This window comes from Lepus europaeus, chromosome 5 (genome assembly GCF_033115175.1).
Source record: "Lepus europaeus isolate LE1 chromosome 5, mLepTim1.pri, whole genome shotgun sequence".
In the NCBI taxonomy this organism is placed as follows: Eukaryota; Metazoa; Chordata; class Mammalia; order Lagomorpha; family Leporidae; genus Lepus; species Lepus europaeus.
The window spans coordinates 6,116,925-6,134,040 of NC_084831.1; the positions used below are offsets into that span (position 1 = coordinate 6,116,925).

Consider the following 17,116-nt stretch of genomic DNA (forward strand, 5'->3'; position numbering starts at 1 on the left):
CTCTTCCAGGCCAGCTCTCTGCTGTGGCCAGGGAGTGCAGTGGAGGATGGCCCAAGTGCTTGGGCCCTGCACCCCATGGGAGACCAGGAGAAGCACCTGGCTCCTGCCATCGGATCAGCGCGGTGCGCCGGCCGCAGCGCGCCTACCGCGGCAGCCATTGGAGGGTGAACCAACGGCAAAAGGAAGATCTTTCTCTCTCTCTCTCTCTCACTGTCCACTCTGCCTGTCAAAAAAAAAAAAAAAAGAAAGAAAGAAATGAGTTCAAGGGCCAGCACCGTGGCTCAATAGGCTAATCCTCCGCCTTGCGGAGCCGGCACACCGGGTTCTAGTCCTGGTCGGGGTGCCGGATTCTGTCCCGGTTGCCCCTCTTCCAGGCCAGCTCTCTGCTATGGCCCGGGAGTGCAGTGGAGGATGGCCCAGGTCCTTGGGCCCTGCACCCGCATGGGAGACCAGGAGAAGCACCTGGCTCCTGGCTTCGGATCAGCGCGGTGCGCTGGCCGCAGCGCGCCAGCCACAGCGGCCATTGGAGGGTGAACCAATGGCAAAGGAAGACCTCTCTCTCCGTCTCTCTCTCTCACTGTCCACTCTGCCTGTCAAAAATAAAAAATAAAATAAAAAATAAAAAGAAATAAAAATAAAAAAGAAATGAGTTCAAGCCCTTCCAACCATGTACAGCTGAACAACTTTGGGACCTTAAGATGCAGAGAAGAGAATAGATTCTGGGGAGGCAGCCAGCTGTGCCAGCCACGTTATACAGCATTCAGACATGTTGTCCACTTTATCGGTGCAGGATTCCTCAGCCTCGCCTGGACAAGGATTTGTTTGTGGGCAGGGGCTGTCCCTTTGCTTTGTAGGATGTCTAGCTGCGTCCCTGTCCTCTACCTATTGGATGCTAATGCCCCCACCCCAACCGAAAATATCTTTAGACATTGCCGAATTCACTGGAGGTAGGGACAGAACTGCCCTAGTTGAGAGCCATTGAGTCTAGAGTGGTTTTTCTTTTAAAGATTTATTTATTTTAATTGAAAGTTACAGTTTTGCAGAGAGAGAGAGGTCTTGCATCTGCTGGTTCACTGCCCAGTCGGCCACAACAGCTGGAGCTGCACTGATCCGAAGCCAGGAGCTTCTTCCAGGTCTCCTACATGGCTACAGGGGCCCAAGGACTTGAGCCATCTCTGCTGCTTTGCCAGGCCATAGCAGAGAGCTGAATTGGAAGTGGAGCAGCCGGGTCTCGAACCAGCACCAACATGGGATGCCGGCACTGCAGGCGGCAGCTTTACCCGCTACGCCACAGCACCAGCCCCACCCTATTAGTTTTATACATATTAATCATACATAAATAGAAGGTAAATGTGGAGCTTCTAAAGTGGGATTTTTTTAACATCTCCTCTGTAAACCAGAGGCTCGTTGTGCACGTCCCTCAGGGCATGTGCCACATACTGGAGCTCAGCAGTCTGAAATGTCGCCACCAGCCCGATGAGTTGCTGTCCCACGTGTGTGGCGCTGCCGCTGTGTCCCAGGAAATGGCCGTGAATGTGATTTAGCATGGCTGGGAAGGCCTTCAGATGGGCCGAGAGGAGCCTGGCCTGCAACTCAGCAAAGGTGGGCGAAGGTGCCCGCTGCCGCTGGCCACTCCCTGGACCGTGTGCGCAGAGAAGAGAGGTTCTAGTTGTGAACGAGGGAACGTGTGGAGAGACGAGAGAGGGCGTTCCTGCCCGTGTCCCTTCATGGGTCTGATGGGGACTACAGCTGAGAGACTGGTGGCCTTTACCTGTTCTAGGACCGCTGCTTCCTGCAAATGGGAGGCTGCTGCACCGCCCAGCCAAACAGAAAGGCGCTGGTGTGCTGGGGGGCGGGGGCGGAGCAGGGGAACGTGGACACTTCCTGCTCAGTCGGTCTTGTTTGCTCCTGGAGGGCGTGGAGGGAGACTGCTGGGCCACGTTGACTGGGTGTCCAGGGGCGTAGGGACCAGAGGAAGGGAATGTATCTAGTGCTGCTCCCAAGGCCGAAAGGAGAGTGGGAGTGGACTGCTGGTGGGAGCGGTGGTTCGGGGGGTGTCTCAGTGTCAGGGCTCACGATGACACTGAACACAATCTGCAGTGAAGTGCGGCATTCACCCAGGCCTGGCCCAGCACACAGCCAGACCGGGAGTGGTTATGTCAGAACACCCCTCTCCTCCCCGGTCCCAAGCCCAAGAATCCTATTCAGAAGGCAGGAGAAGCAAAAGAGCAGGCCAGGTCCCCTCCCTGTACCGTGTCTTGTCGAGCCACAAGGCTAGGTGGCAGTGGTGCAAGGAGGCTTTGGAGATTGAAGTCACCAGTGGGACTGAATTTGAAAAACAGGAAGGTACAGGATCTGCCCCTGATGTCACCGAGAGGAGAGAGGGACTCAGCAGAGCTCAGCTGAACAGCAGTGACAGAACTGTGTTCTGTGTGAATTGAGACCCCTGGGAGCTCAGGTGCCACCCACGTTGGACAGAGCTTGAGCAGACTCTCCCAGGAGCAGGGGCCAGGCAGACGTGGAAGGTGTTCTTTGTGTTGGAGCATGAAGAGTGACAGGTGAACATAATTTGCTGCAATCTTAAGTGCTTTGGACCTAACGTGATTAAATATTTTTATAAAAATTTGGAAAGCCAATCTAGATGAGTCAGCGTTTCATATCCATGTTCTCCCAGACTGGCAGACGTCTTGCACGTTTGGTTCATGAAGAAAGAAAAAAGTAAAGCTGAAAGATACTCGAAAAATTCTGCAATGAAATGTTTTACATTTCAGGAAGACTCATCTTCGGAAATTGTAGTCTACTATCAGAACTTTTCTTTTTTAAGATTGATTTATGTATTTGAGAGGCAAGCTTACAGAGAGAGAGAGACAGAAAGGTAGATCTTCCATCTGCTGGGTCACTCCCCAAATGGCTGCAACTGCCAGAGCTAGGCCAATCTGAACCAGAAGCCAGGAGCTTCCTCAGGTCTCCCATTTGGGTGCAGGGGCCCTAGCACGTGGGTCATCTTCTACTGCTTTCCCAGGAGCATTAGCGAGGAGCTAGATTGGAGTAGGTCAGCCAGGACTTGAACCAGTGCCCATATGTGATGCCAGCACCACAGGCAGAGGCTTAACCTACTAGCGCCGGCCCCAAGAACTTGTTGTCTTCTAACCAAGAGTGGCTTAGTGGGGCCTGAGCTGTGACGTAGAGAGTAAAGCTGCCACCTGAAACGCTGGCATCTGATATGGGTGCCAGTTTGAGTCCTGGCTGCTCCACTTCTGATCCAGTTCTCTGCTATGACCTGGGAAAAGCAGTAGAAGATGGCCCAAGCCCTTGGACCCCTGCACCCGCATAAGAGACCTGGAAGAAACTCCTGGTTTCGGACTGGCCCAGTTCCGGCTGTTGCAGCCTTTTGGGGAATGAACCAGTGAATGAAAGACCTCTCTCTCTGCCTCTGCCTCTGCCTCTGCCTCTGTAATCTAGCTTTCAAATAAATTAATTAATTAAAAAAAAAAAAGTGGCCTAGAGAATATGTGTTTGACACAGCTTAATGACTTAAAAATAGCCTTTGAACATTCTGCACCAACAGTTTTTTTCCTAGTAGATAAGAAGGGCTTCCCTGCTGAGTAGTGACTTCGTTTTAATAATGGTACTGCCTCTTCCAGTGGGCTCTTACCTGTGGGCCAGCAGTGCGCTGTGACCTGTGGGGCAGGTGGCAGCCCTTAGAGGTGTGGCACCTGTGCATGGGAAAGGCAGATAGTGCCACCACCCGGAGAGAGAGGGGGCCAGCTTTCACCTGCTGTTTCACTCCCCAGGTCTCCCATATGGGTGCAGGGGCCCAAACACTTGGGTCATTTTCCACTGCTTTCCCAGCCGCATTAGCAAGGAGCTGGATAGGAAGTAGAGCAGTGAGGACTGGAACCAGCGCCCATATGCTGGCACTGCAGGTGGTGACTAACCTGCTGCGCCACATTCCCGGCCCCAGATAAACTTTTCTTTTCATTCTATTTTTTCACAAACTTTTCTAAGTGCCCTTATATATAACCCCCGTATAGACAGAGGGCCTGGTTCCTCTATGAAGTAAAGATATATCAGTTCCTTCCTGTATTTCCTCCCTTTCACATCCAGTTATGGTCCCCTACATTGCTTTTGTGATTAGTGAGCTTTGGCCCACAGTTCAAAAAACACTGTGGGAGATTAACAGCTCAATTTGGGTTACCTTTGTATCATGATTTTAAGGCAGGTTTACCTAAACAGCTACAAATGGCCATTTTCCTCTCTTCTTCCCCCAACCCACACCTGTAATTCTGTCTTCCTGTCACTCAGGTTCCTCATTGTAAGCTGGGGCTGATGGTTGCTACCTCACAGGGTAGTTGGAGGACTGGATGCTTTACTCGGTGGTCGCGGTGCCACTATGTAGGCAATAGCCGCCAGCCCTGTGCTGTCAGGGTGTTCCTCGCTCTGTGCACCTGTGAGCTCCTGATTTTCAGGTCTTCCGTGGAGATGTTACCTCATTCATTAGGTGTTGAGTTTGCTTCCCGACTTCTGGCACTTCTACCTGGAGGAGTAGGGAAGCTCATGGACACACCTGCATGTGCCAGGGCCTCTTCTGCCTTCCTGTTGTGGCTTTCCCCATGTTTGTTGAACCATCTGCTGTGTGCCAGGTGCTGCACTTCGGCTGTGGATTCACAGCCCCTCGCCAGGGATCTCCCCATCACATGAGAGACGGCAGGCAACATTCTCAGTGAAATCCTGAGCGTGATTCCTTTGCTGAGCAAGTGTTCTCTGTGAACTGGGTGAGTCCTGTACCAGCTGAGTAGACCCCAGGGTCTGACCTTGAGGAGCTCCTCCTAGAGGAGAGCAGTCTCCCAAGAGTAAAGTCTGTGTCCCTGGTGATGCGGCTGATAATTTTAGATGGTATGTGACATTGTTAGTTACAACTCTCCCATCAAACATGGAATGCCATGGAGAAATGGAGGGTGAAGAAGTGTCAGGGCAGATGTTGTGGTGTAGCGAGTAAAGCTGCCGTGTGCAACACCAGCATCCCATGTGGGTGTTGGTTCATGTCCCAGCTGCTCCACTTCCAATCCACCTCCTTGCTAACAGCCTGGGAAAGCAGTGGAAGATGGCCCAAGACCCAGATGGAGCTCTGTCCCCTGGCTTTGGCCTGGCCTAGTGCTAACAGTTGTGGCTATCAAGGGAATGAACCAGTGGACGAAAGGTCTCTGTCTCTTCCTCTTAAAAAAAAAAAAAAAAAAAGTTGTCTTGAAGAAAAATGTTTAAATAGTAATTCAGGGGTCAGCGCTGTGGTGTAGCAGGTAAAGCCGCCGCCTGCAGTGCCAGCATCCCATATGGGTGCCAGTTCGCATCCTGGCTGCTCCACTTCCAATCCAGCTCTCTCTGTTATGGCCTGGGAAAGCAGTAGAAGATGGCCCGAGTACTTGGGCCCCTACACCCTCATTTGAAACCTGGAGGAAGCTCCTGGTTCCTGGCTTCAGATGGCCATAGCTCTGGCTGATGCGGACAGCTGGGGAGTGAACCAGAGGATGGAAGACCTTTCTCTGCCTCTGCCCCTCTGTGACTCTGCCTTTCAAATAAATAAATAATTTTTTTAAAGTGAAGTAAACATTGCTTTTCAAAATAGTGGCATTACCTAAATTGAATAGCTTTTATTTATGCAGATATATCTAGAATATTCGTTGCAGCATAGTGGTGAAATTGGAAGTGTCATGAATGCTGACAGTATTACATTATCCCCTATATTACAGTGTCCTCTATACAGAGGGGCAAGTGTATACAAGTGTCTACAAGTGTCTACAAGTGAAACAAGTGTGTACAAGTGTAACAAGTGTGTACAAGTGTGTATAAGTATACAAGTCTGTACAAGTGCAACAAGTGTGTACACGTGTGTACAAGTGTGTACAAGTGTAACAAGTGTGTACACTTGTGTACAAGTGTGTACAAGTGCAGGGGATGCCTCAGGCGGGCATGAGGGGCGGAGTCGACAGATTCTGTGTTTAGATGACTGGTGGGAGCGGATTGTGCCAGCGTGCTGACCGATTATCTTTAGCTCCTGGTTTCCACTAATTTTTCTAACCTCCCTTGGATTCTGATTTTTATTTAATGAACATATGTACCTTTTTAAAGAGGGAAAAGTGAATCGCGTATTCTGCTTGTGCAGAGACCAGTACGGTTTTGCTGATCCCTCTGTGGTCTCCGTTCACAGGTGTGGTGGCACAGTTGGTGCTATTTTCACTTGTCCACTAGAAGTCATTAAGACAAGATTGCAGTCTTCAAGGTTAGCTCTCCGGACCGTCTACTACCCTCAAGTTCATCTGGGCACCATTAGCGGAGCTGGAATGGTGAGACCAACGTCCGTGACCCCTGGACTCCTGCAGGTTCTGAAGTAAGTCAGTCTCCATGCAGTCTCTGCACCTGCCACCCACACACCTACCCCCACTGCCAACACATGTGTTCATCAAGCCCGTGAAATGGAATGTTCTGTTTGCAAAGTCTGGGTCCAAACCTAAAGGAATTAGTTGTGTGTGTGTGTGTGTGTTTAATCAATACCTTTGAACTCTAACCTTGTTCTCTGGGCAGCCAGAGTCCCAGTGCGTGTGTGATCACTCTCGGGGCGGTTAGAGCAATCCTAAAAACGTTATATTGTCACTGTTGTTCAAATCTTTTGAGGAGTTACAAGAAGATAAGGGGTGGTAGAGCAACATCTTAAAAACTGCACATGGCCGGCGCCACGGCTCAATAGACTAATCCTCCACCTGCAGTGCCGGCACCCCGGGTTCTAGTCCCGATTGAGGCGCTGGATTCTGTCCCGGTTACTCCTCTTCCAGTCCAGCTCTCTGCTGTGGCCCAGGAATGCAGTGGAGGATGGCCCAAGAGCTTGGGCCCTGCACCCGCACGGGAGACCAGGAGAAACACCTGGCTCCTGGCTTCGGATCAGCACGGTGCACCGGTCACAGTGCGCCAGCCGCAGCTGCCATTGAGGGGTGAACCAACGGAAAAGGAAGACCTTTCTTTCTGTCTCTCTCTCTCAATGTCCACTCTGCCTGTCAAGAAAAAAAAAAAACTGCACACAGGGGCCAGCGTTGGCATAGCGGTAAAGCCACCCCCTGGGGTTCCAACATCCCTTATGGGCGCCGGTTTGAGTCCCAGCCACTCCACTTCCAATCTAGCTCTCTACTGTGGCCTGAGAAAGCAGTGGAAGATGGCCCGAGTGCTTGGGCCCCTGCACCCATGTGGGAGACCCAGAAGGAGCTCCTGGCCTCGGATCGGTGCAGCTCCAGTCATTGTGGCCAACTGGGGAGTGAACCAGCAGATGGAAGACCTCTCTCTGCCTCTCTCTCTCTTTCTCTCTCTCTGCCTCTCCTCCTCTGTGTAACTCTGACTTTCAAATAAAAAAAAAAAAAAAACAAAAAAACACGGAAGGTTTATAAATATTTTAAGAGGGAGTGATAAGGACATAAGTTTTTCTGGTTTTTTTTTTTTTTTTTTTTTTGTCTTGTTTTTGTTTTTTTTACTTTTTGCTTGGAAATAATTTTAAATCCATAGAAAAGCTATAATACATTTAATAAAATGGCTTCTTAAGTTTTTGTCTTTCAGCTAGGCTGCCTGCCCTTTGATTATTCTTACTGCAGAAAAATTTTCTTGCAAAGTAGCTAAATATTCATTCATTGAATTTGGCTTATCCATGTCTGTGCTAAGACAAAAATCAGGAAATTCAGAAGGGCACTTGATTATCTGATTTCTAGCTCAGAATCCTAAATTTTTTTTTTTTTGAAAGATTGATTATTTGAAAGGCAGAGTTACAGAGAGAGATTTCTTATATCCACTGGCTCACTTCCAAATGGTCAGGGCTGGGTCAGGCTGTAGCCAGGAGCCTGGAACTCCAACTGTGTCTCATGTGGGTGGCAGGGGCCAAAGTACTTGGGCCATCTTCTCCTGGTTTCCCAGGTGCATTAGCAGGAGCTGGATCAGAAGTGGAACAGCCATGACTCAAAGTGGCACCCATATGGGATGCCAGTGTTGTAGGTGGTGCCTTAACCGACACGAGCTCTAGAATCTTGTACTTCAAAGAGATGGTCGGTAAATGATAGTTGAGCTGAACGGCGCATGGTGTGCAGTCTCTGAAAGTTACCCTTGGAGCAGAGAGTGCTGAGGGAAGTCGGAGCTGTTTTCTCAGCAGGGCTTCCTGTTTGTGCAGACATAGCTGGGAAACTTCAAAAAGGGCAGTGAGGTGGAAATGCCCTGACCTGACAACCACAGCCCAAAGCACCCGCGACGCAGCGCAGCCCCACTTCAGGTGAGGCAGGTTGGGTGCTCACCTTGCTGTGAGTCCCTCAGGCATCGGGGCCAGCATGTCTGGAGTGAGCAGACCTGGGCAGCAAGACCATGCTGGGCCCTGGGAGAGAGCAATCCTCCCCAGAAAGGGGGAGCCCCCTTCTGGAAGACTCCAGGGGAGTCAAGTATGTAAATCAAACTCTGAGAAGCCAGTAGAGACCCAAGTGCAGCAGGTCAGGGACAGGCACAAGTCAGACAGAAGTGAGAGACGGAGAGGTGCAGTGTGATCTCAGGACAGGAGGAGGGTGAGCTGGGACCACGTTCCCTCTGGGTGTTGCCTCTTCACACCTGAGGCAGTGACTGTGTCAGGTGACACCTTCTGAGGAACAGGCAGAGCCTTGGACACAGTGAACCAGTCAGGCCGTTGGCAGACTGTACCAGCATTCACGGTGAACTTCTCTCCTGTGCTTGCCAAATAACTCATGACCAGTGAAGTCAGATTTACCGTAACTGGGGAGCTGTTACTCAAAGCTGTGGTGTCAGCAGGACCGTGCCCATAATAATCTGTTTTGAGTTTCATAGGATGTTTTTTCTGCATCCCAATGTCTGTCTCCTGCTGCCGGTAAACCCCATATGCATTCGAGAGTGTGTATGTGTATCTTCATATCCCTCAGTTGACGCAATTGTTTCATAAACTACAAAGGAAAAAGCCACGTCCATATTTTACGATTCAGGGACAGGCAAGTGTTTTGGTGCAGTGCCAGCATGCCCTGTCAGAGCACGGATTCCAGGCCCTCTGTTCCACTTCTGATCCAACGCCTTGCCAGTGTACCTGGGAAAGCGGCGACAGATGGCCTGAGTGCTTGGGCTGCTGCTGTCCACGTGGGACACCCAGAGGGAACTTTGGTCTCGCTTCAGCGTGGCCCATCCCCTGCCATTGCAGCCCTCTGGGGGACGAACCATCAGATGGAAGGTGTCTCTCGCTCTCTGACTCTCTCTCCCCCTCTCTCTCTAACTTTGCCTTTCAAATAAATCAGTACATCTGAAAAAATAAAAGAATAAAATCAGGGGCCAGCTTCCACATCATACAAACTCAGACCTTTTCCTGGTCGAGGCAGCCTTGGCTACCAGGTAGTGAGATGTCGTTTACCTGTGGGTGCTGTGTGAAGCCACCTCCACTCGTTCACGTCCAAATGTAAATGATGACGTTGTTACATAAAATATTGCTTAAATGATGTTTTGTTAGAAAAGCATTTGTAAAGTGGCATTTTTCACCCAAGAGCTTTGATTCAGTTTTTCTTCTGCTTGGAATACATATTTTTAAGAATTTTCAGTGTGCCTCAGCTGATAATTAATAGCTTTCAAGTGAAAAAAGGCTTCTTTGATTCTTTTTTTTTTTTTTTTTTTTTTTTTTTTTTCATAACAACCTAAGGGCTTAGCACTAAGGCATGGCGTTAGCCTGATTTCATAGGTGAGGACATAGTCATGCTCATGTTTAGCTACTTTATTTCTAAGAAAGATTAGAAACAGCAGCCGGCACCGTGCCTTAACAGGCTAATCCTCCACCTTGCGGCGCCGGCACACTGGGTTCTAGTCCCGGTTGGGGCGCCGGATTCTATCCCGGTTGCCCCTCTTCCAGGCCAGCTCTCTGCTGTGGCCCGGGAGTGCAGTGGAGGATGGCCCAAGTCCTTGGGCCCTGCACCCGCATGGGAGACCAGGAGAAGCACCTGGCTCCTGGCTTCGGATCAGCGAAATGCACCAGCCGCAGTGGCCATTGGAGGGTGAACCAATGGCAAAAAGGAAGACCTTTCTCTCTGTCTCTCTCTCTCACTATCCACTCTGCCTGTCAAATTAAAAAAAGAAAGAAAGAAAGAAAAAGAAACAGCTAAGAGTAAAGTAAAAATCCACAGCAAAAAAGTCCTTGGCACAAGGACTCCTGCGTGGAGACAGGAGGCTTGCAGCCTTGTCTCCTCCTGTGCTGGGAGGTCCCAAGCTCAGCCTCTGCTTCCTGTGGCCGCCGGAACTGTTTGTAGGGGACGGTGTTTCTCCTCTGAGCCGCCTGCTGTCCATCCAGCTGCCTGCTTCCAGCCATCCAGAGGGGAACATGTGCAAAGCTGAGCTCCCTGACACCTGCTGCTCCCAGAGCCTTCTCTGTCTCGGCCAACAGCTGCTGGCCCCTTCAGCCGTGTGGATCTGAAGCCTCTGAGTCATCCTTGGACCTTATTTCTGCCGACCCCACAGCACACCCTGTCAGCTCTACCTTCATTGTACACACAGCCTGACCCTCAGCACTGCCTCCTCCTCTGCTGTCCCAATGGAGGCTCCCCGATCACCCGAGTCCCTGCGTCCGCTTCCTAACTGCTGTGGCCAAGACCTGGCCATCCTCCCGCTTCTCTCTCTCTCTGCAGAGCAGCCAGACCCTCGGCTCAGCTCCTCCAGCGGTAGCCATCCCCTCCAGGTAAAAGCCACAGCTGTCCCTGAGCCTGCCAGGCGCTACACAGTGGTTCCCCAACCCATTATTTCTCTGACTTCATCTCCTGCTTCTTCTCTCACCCTCCCAAGCCTCCTTGTGGCTCTGTTTTTTTTTGTTGTTGTTGTTGTTTGTTTGTTTGTTTGTTTTATTTGACAGGTAGAGATATAGGTGGCCACTACAGCCGGTGCTGCGCCAATCCGAAGCCAGGAGCCAGGTGCTTCCTCCTGGTCTCCCACGCGGGTGCAGGGCCCAAGCACTTGGGCCATGCTCCACTGCCCTCCCGGGCCACAGCAGAGAGCTGGCCTGGAAGAGGGGCAACCAGGACTAGAACCCGGCACGTGGCTCTGTTGAAAGGCCAGGGACACTTTCCAGTACTGGGTCCCAGTTGTCACCTGTGTGGGTGGGCCTCACAGTGACCAGGCTGTTTATTTATTTATTTTTTTTTTTTCAGGCTGTTTAAACCTGAGCCCTGCCCCCAGCCCATCCCTTCTTCCTGATTTATTTTTATCCAAGGCACTTAACCTCCATGCAGAATGCAATGTAGTTTGTTTATTTACATTCTTTTCTGTTTCCTACCCCCATGGAACTTCTTTGGAAATAGGGCTTTTGTTTGTTTTGATTACTGAATTGTCCCCAAGCACCTAGAATGTTGCCTGTCACAGAGGCCAAGTGTTGGCCTGGGAGTAAGATAGTGATATAGAGGGTGTAACACCCTGCCCCTTTGTGAATGAATCCCAGCCGCTGCCATCGCACCAGGCACTGTCTGTGCTTTGTAGGCACAGGATTTTAAATTGAGTTTCTTGGTAGCCAAGGCAAAAGAGGAGCGTAGCAGGTTACCTGATTCTCTTGGGGAGGAAGCACGCTGGCTCTAGGGAGGCAGGTCCTCCCTGTGCACAGGCTGCTGAGCCTGAGTGCTCACCCAGAGACTGTCCCCGCGGAGGCCGTGGCAGTGGGGTGGCAAGGCGTGGCTGTGTGAGCCTCTCACCTGCATTGTTGCCGAAAGCTCGTCCCAGCAGCAGCCCGAGGCAAGGACAGTGAGACCAGCCACTGAGGGCTCTTTGCCAGTCAACCTTGAAACAAGGACAAGGCCCAGGCTCTGCCCGTGCTGCTGACCCCTGCTCTGCTCTCTCTTCACACTCTCAGAAGATAGAGACGATCCCTAACCCCAGTGAGTCGGGAACACTCATGTAAACCCAGCCACGTAGCTTGCTTTAAGAAACTGTCTCACAGAGGATTTGTCTACTGGAAGTTTATTTTTTATTTATATTTTATTTATTTATTTGAGAGGCAGAGTTAGAGAGGGAAAAAACAGAAAGGTCTTCTGTCCACTGGTTCACTCCCCAAATGGCCTGAACAGCCAGAAATGGGCCAGTCCAAAACCAGGAGCCAGAAGCTTCTTCCGGGTCTTCCATGCAGGTGCAGGGGCCCAAGGGTCTGAACCACCCTCCACAGCTTTCCCAGGCCACAAGCAGAGAGCTGGATCAGAAGAGGAGCAGCCGAGAAACGAACTGGCGCCCATATGGGATGCCGGTGCTGGGAGGCAGAGGCCTAGCCCACTGCGCCACAGCGCAGGCTCCAGGAAGTTTATTTTTCAAAATGTAAACCACTGCTGGCGTCTCACATCAGGTTAGCCTGTTCAAGGGAAGATCCACTGGAGAATCAGCAGTTCTTTCCTTTTTTTAAACTAAGAAAAGGCAAGATGTGGGCAGACTCAGGCCCTTGCTATTAAGTTTACCAGAGCAACGCAAGAACTTTATTTTTTCAGATACCTTCTTTAAAACAGGTTTTATTTTTCAACAGAACTCCTAACCTTAAAATCTGAGGTTCCTTATATATATTTTTTTTCCAAAACTTTTTACTCTGGAAAGTAATATACATACTTGTGAGCTAGTATCTCTATTTTTTCTTTTCTTTTAAAATTTATTTGAGAGAGGCCGGCGCCGTGGCTCAACAGGCTAATCCTCCGCCTTGGGACGCCGGATTCTATCCCGGTTGCCCCTCTTCCAGGCCAGCTCTCTGCTATGGCCCGGGAAGGCAGTGGAGGATGGCCCAAGTCCTCGGGCCCTGTACCCGCATGGGAGACCAGGAGAAGCACCTGGCTTCTGGCTTCGGATCAGCATGATGTGCTGGCAGCAGCGGCCATTGGAGGGTGAACCAACGGCAAAAAGGAAGACCTTTCTCTCTGTCTCTGTCTCTCTCTCTCACTATCCACTCTGCCTGTCAAAAAAAAATTTTTTTTTTATTTGAGAGGCATAGAGAGCTCCCATCTATGCTGGTTCACTCTCCAAATACTCCCAACGACTGTGGTTGGATGGAGGGCCAAGCCAGGAGCTGGGAACTCAATCCAGGTCTCGTGTGAGTGGCAGGAACCCAACCCCTTGAGCTATCGCCACGTTCTCCCCACGTCTGCATTAGCAGGAAGCTGGAATCAGGAGCAGAGCTAGGTATTGAACCCAAGTCCTGACGTGGAATGTCCAGGCACGCGAGCCGCTGGACTGAGTGCCCATCCCGAGTCCGTCTTACAAACTGACGTATTCAGATGAGATGTCTGTCTCCAGCTGGTCTGTGGTGTGCCTGTTATGATCTGGAACCAGTGAGAGAATAACGGGCTTCAAACAAGGTCCTATTTTCTTCTTGTATTTCTTTCTAAAATAAAGTCTATGTGACTGTGGGAAAATGCGTCTGGACCCTTCCATACTTATTTCGAAGCTGAAGTGTGCCATTTATAGCAGGAGCTGGATGGTTCCAGAAGAGTGTTTGTTATAAACATCCAGATAGCTTAGACGTCTGGGTTATGTAAGAGAGATTTGACTTTGTTCCAACTGTTAATATTCGTAACTATGGAGACAGTCTTTCCCCGGTTCTTAAAAGGCCTGAGTCACTTGAGGACATGAGCTCCCTGCTGCATTATGGATGAGAGCTGCAGGCTTCCTGGGGCCGGAGATCCCCGTGACTGTGTCTGAGTGACTCCTGGAGCTGCACAGTGTGCATTACTGGGGACCACAGAGAGAACCTACACTTTAAAGGAGAATATTTGCAGCCTTTGGAAATCTGTTATTTACTATGTTACAAGGGTGGGTCACTTCAAGGGGTTATTTGGGAGAAGTGTTTCTTCAGAGATCCTAGCCTTTTTTTAAAACTATGTTTTGACACCTTTTTTCTCTTTAAGTCAGGAATGATAAAGCAACTATTTTGTTTTTCTTTTTTTTTTTAATATTTATTTATTTGAAAGGCAGAGCTACAGAGAGGCAGAGTGTGTGTGTGTGTGGGGGGGGGGGTCTTCTATCTGCTGGTTTACTTCCCAAATGGCTACAATAGCCAAAGCTGACCTGATCTGAAGCCAGGGGCCAGGAGCTGCTTCTGGGTCTTCCACGTGGGTGCAGGTTCCCAAGTATTTGGGCCATCTTCCACTACTTTCTCAGGCCATAAGCAGAGAGGTTGATCAGAAGTGGAACAGCCAGGACTTGAACCGGATCCCATGTGGGATGCAGGCACTGCAGGTGGTGGCTTTTATCTGCTGTGACGTAGTGCTGCCCCCGGCATGTTTTTTTTTAAAAGAATTATTTTATTTTATTGAGAGGTAAAGTTACTGAGAGAGGTAGAGACACAGAGAGAGAGGTCTTGCATCTGCTGATTCACTCCCCAAATGACTGCAATGGTTGGAGCTGAGCCAAACTGGAGCCAGGAGCTTCTTCCGGGTCTCCCATGTGGGTGCAAAGGCCCAAGTACTGAGGCCATCTTCCACTGCTTTCCCAGGCTATAACAGAGAGTTTGATCAGAAGTAGAGTAGCCAGGACTCGAACTGGCACCCATATGCTATGGCCTGGGAAGGCAGTAGAAGATGGCCCAGTCCTTGGGCCCCTGCACCCATGTGGGAGAACTGGAATAAGCTCCTGGCTTCAGATCAATCCAGCTTCAGCTATTGCAGCCATTCAGGGAGTGAACAAGCAGATGGAAGACACCCCCTTCCCCGCCTCTACCTTTGTAACTCCACCTTTCAAATAAATAAATAAAATCTTTTAAAAGGGGAGGGAGGTGCCTAGGCTTAGTCTGCCAGAAAGGGAAGGGTCTTATGACTAGGAAATAAGACCATTATCTCTCATATTTTGAAATAGTTGAATTATGTCAATGGAACTGAAGTCTATCTTACTATTGAATAATAGATTTATTGGGATATTATTCACATACCAGAAAATCTATCCCTTGGAAAAGCATGTTTTTACTGGGATCCTTAGCATTTCAATGTAAGACCATGCTGTCTGTGAATGTAGTTGTACTTTTTCCTTTCCTATCTAAATACCTTTTCTTGTCTAATTGGTAGCTGCCCCCTTTTTTTTTTTTAAAGATTTATTTATTTATTTGAAAGTTAGAGTTAACAGAGAGGAGGAGAGGCAGAGAGAGAGAGGGGGGGGGGGTCTTCTGTCTACTGGTTCACTCCCCAAATGGCCACAATGGCCAGAGCTGGGCCAATCTGAAGCCAGGAGCCAGGAGCTTCTTCCTGGTCTCCCATGCGGGTGCAGGGGCCCAAGGACTTGTGCCATCCTCTACTGCTTTCCCAGGCCATAGCAGAGAGCTGGATCAGAAGTGGAGCAGCCGGACTCAAACCAGCACCCATATGGGATGCTGGCACTGCAGACAACGGCTTTACCTGCTATGCCACAGCGCTGGCCCCTAGCCTTCTGCTTTTAAGAAATTATTTGTTTGTTTATTTGAACATCAGAGACTCAGAGATAGTGCTTCCATCCACTGGCCACAGATGCCCTCACAAGCTGAGACAGGGCCAGGCCAAGACTGGGCGCTGAGGTCTCCCACCTCAGTGGCAGGAACTCAAGTACTTTAGCCATCACCTGCTGCCTCCCAAGGTGTGCTTGGGCAGGAGCTGGGATTGGGAGTAGAACTAGTACTCAGATCAATGACTCCAATGTGAGCAGCAGCTTAGCCTCCCCTAGCCTGCAACTCTTTAGAAAAGCTAACAAATAGCTGGAGCTGTGGCTCAATAGACTAATCCTCCGCCTTGCAGCGCCGGCACACTGGATTCTAGTCCCGGTCGGGGCGCCAGATTCTGTCCCGGTTGCCCCTCTTCCAGGCCAGCCCTCTGCTATGGCCAGGGAGTGCAGTGGAGGATGGCCCAAGTCCTTGGGCCCTGCACCCGCATGGGAGACCAGGAGAAGCACCTGGCTCCTGGCTTCGGATCAGCGCGGTGCGCTGGCCGCAGCAGCCATTAAAGGGTGAAACAACGGCAAAAAGAAAGACCTTTCTCTCTGTCTCTCTCTCTCTCACTGTCCACTCTGCCTGTCAAAAAAAAAAAAAAGCTAACAAATAGGGGCTGGCCCTGTGGCACCATACAAAGCCTCCGCCTGCCACACAAGGATCCCATATGGGTGCTGGTTTGTGTCCTGGCTGCTCCTCTTCAAATCTAGCTCTTTGCTTATGGCCTGGGAAAACAACAGAGAATAACCCAAGTCCCTGGGCCCCTGGACCCACATGGAAGACCTGGAAGAAGCTAGCTCATGGCTTTGGAGCATCCCCATTCTGGCTGTTGAGGCCATTTGGGGATGGAAGACTTTTCTCTCTGTTTCTCTCTCTCTGTAACTCTGCCTTTTAAATAAATAAATGAAATCTCTTCTTAAAAATATTATTTATATTAAGCAATTGAAATGTTTTATGAGCATCTAAAATAATTAGGAGACAAGCGTCCGCTGCTATGGTGCAGTGGGTTAAAGTCCTGGCTTGCAGTGCTGCCATCCTGTATGGGCGCCACTTTGAGTCCTGGCTGCTCCACTTCCAATCCAGCTCTCTGCTATGGCCTGGGAGAGCAGTAGAAGATGGCCCAAGCCCTGAGGTCCCTGAACCCACGTGGGAGACCTGGGAGAAGCTGCTAGCTTGCAGCTTCAGATCAGCTCAGCTCCGGCCATTGTGGTTGTTTGAGGAGTGAACCAGTGGATAGAAGACCTCTCTACCTCTCTCTCTCGCTCTCTCTTGCTCTACCTCTCTCTGTAACTCTGTCTTTCAAATAAATAAAATAATAAATCTTTTTAAAAAATAATTAGGAGACAAGAAGCTAAGACTCAAAATCTTACGTGGGGCTGGAGCTGCGGCTCACTGGGCTAATCCTCCGCCTGCGGCACTGGCACCCCGGGTTCTAGACCTGGTTAGGGTGCTGGTTCTGTCCCGGTTGCTCCTCTTCCAGTCTAGCTCTCTGCTGTGGCCCGGGAAGGCAGTGGAGGATGGCCCAAGTACTTGGGCCCTGCACCCGCATGGGAGACCAGGAGGAAGCACTTGGCTCCTGGCTTCAGATTGGCGTAGCACCAGCTGTAGTGGCCATTTGAGAGGTGAACCAATGGAAGGAAGACCTTTCTCTCTGTCTCT

The 17,116-nt window shown here is 50.2% G+C and overlaps 1 protein-coding gene across 1 annotated transcript in view; it reads left to right on the forward strand.

Annotated features, from left to right (window-relative positions):
* The window catches only part of SLC25A33 (solute carrier family 25 member 33), a 40,115-nt gene that overhangs the window by 7,694 nt on the left and 15,305 nt on the right, over nucleotides 1–17,116 (forward strand). The window contains exon 2 of the mRNA XM_062193085.1: nucleotides 6,206–6,385. Within this exon, the coding sequence (XP_062049069.1) occupies nucleotides 6,206–6,385 (180 nt within the window). The remainder of the gene's footprint in view (nucleotides 1–6,205; nucleotides 6,386–17,116) is intronic.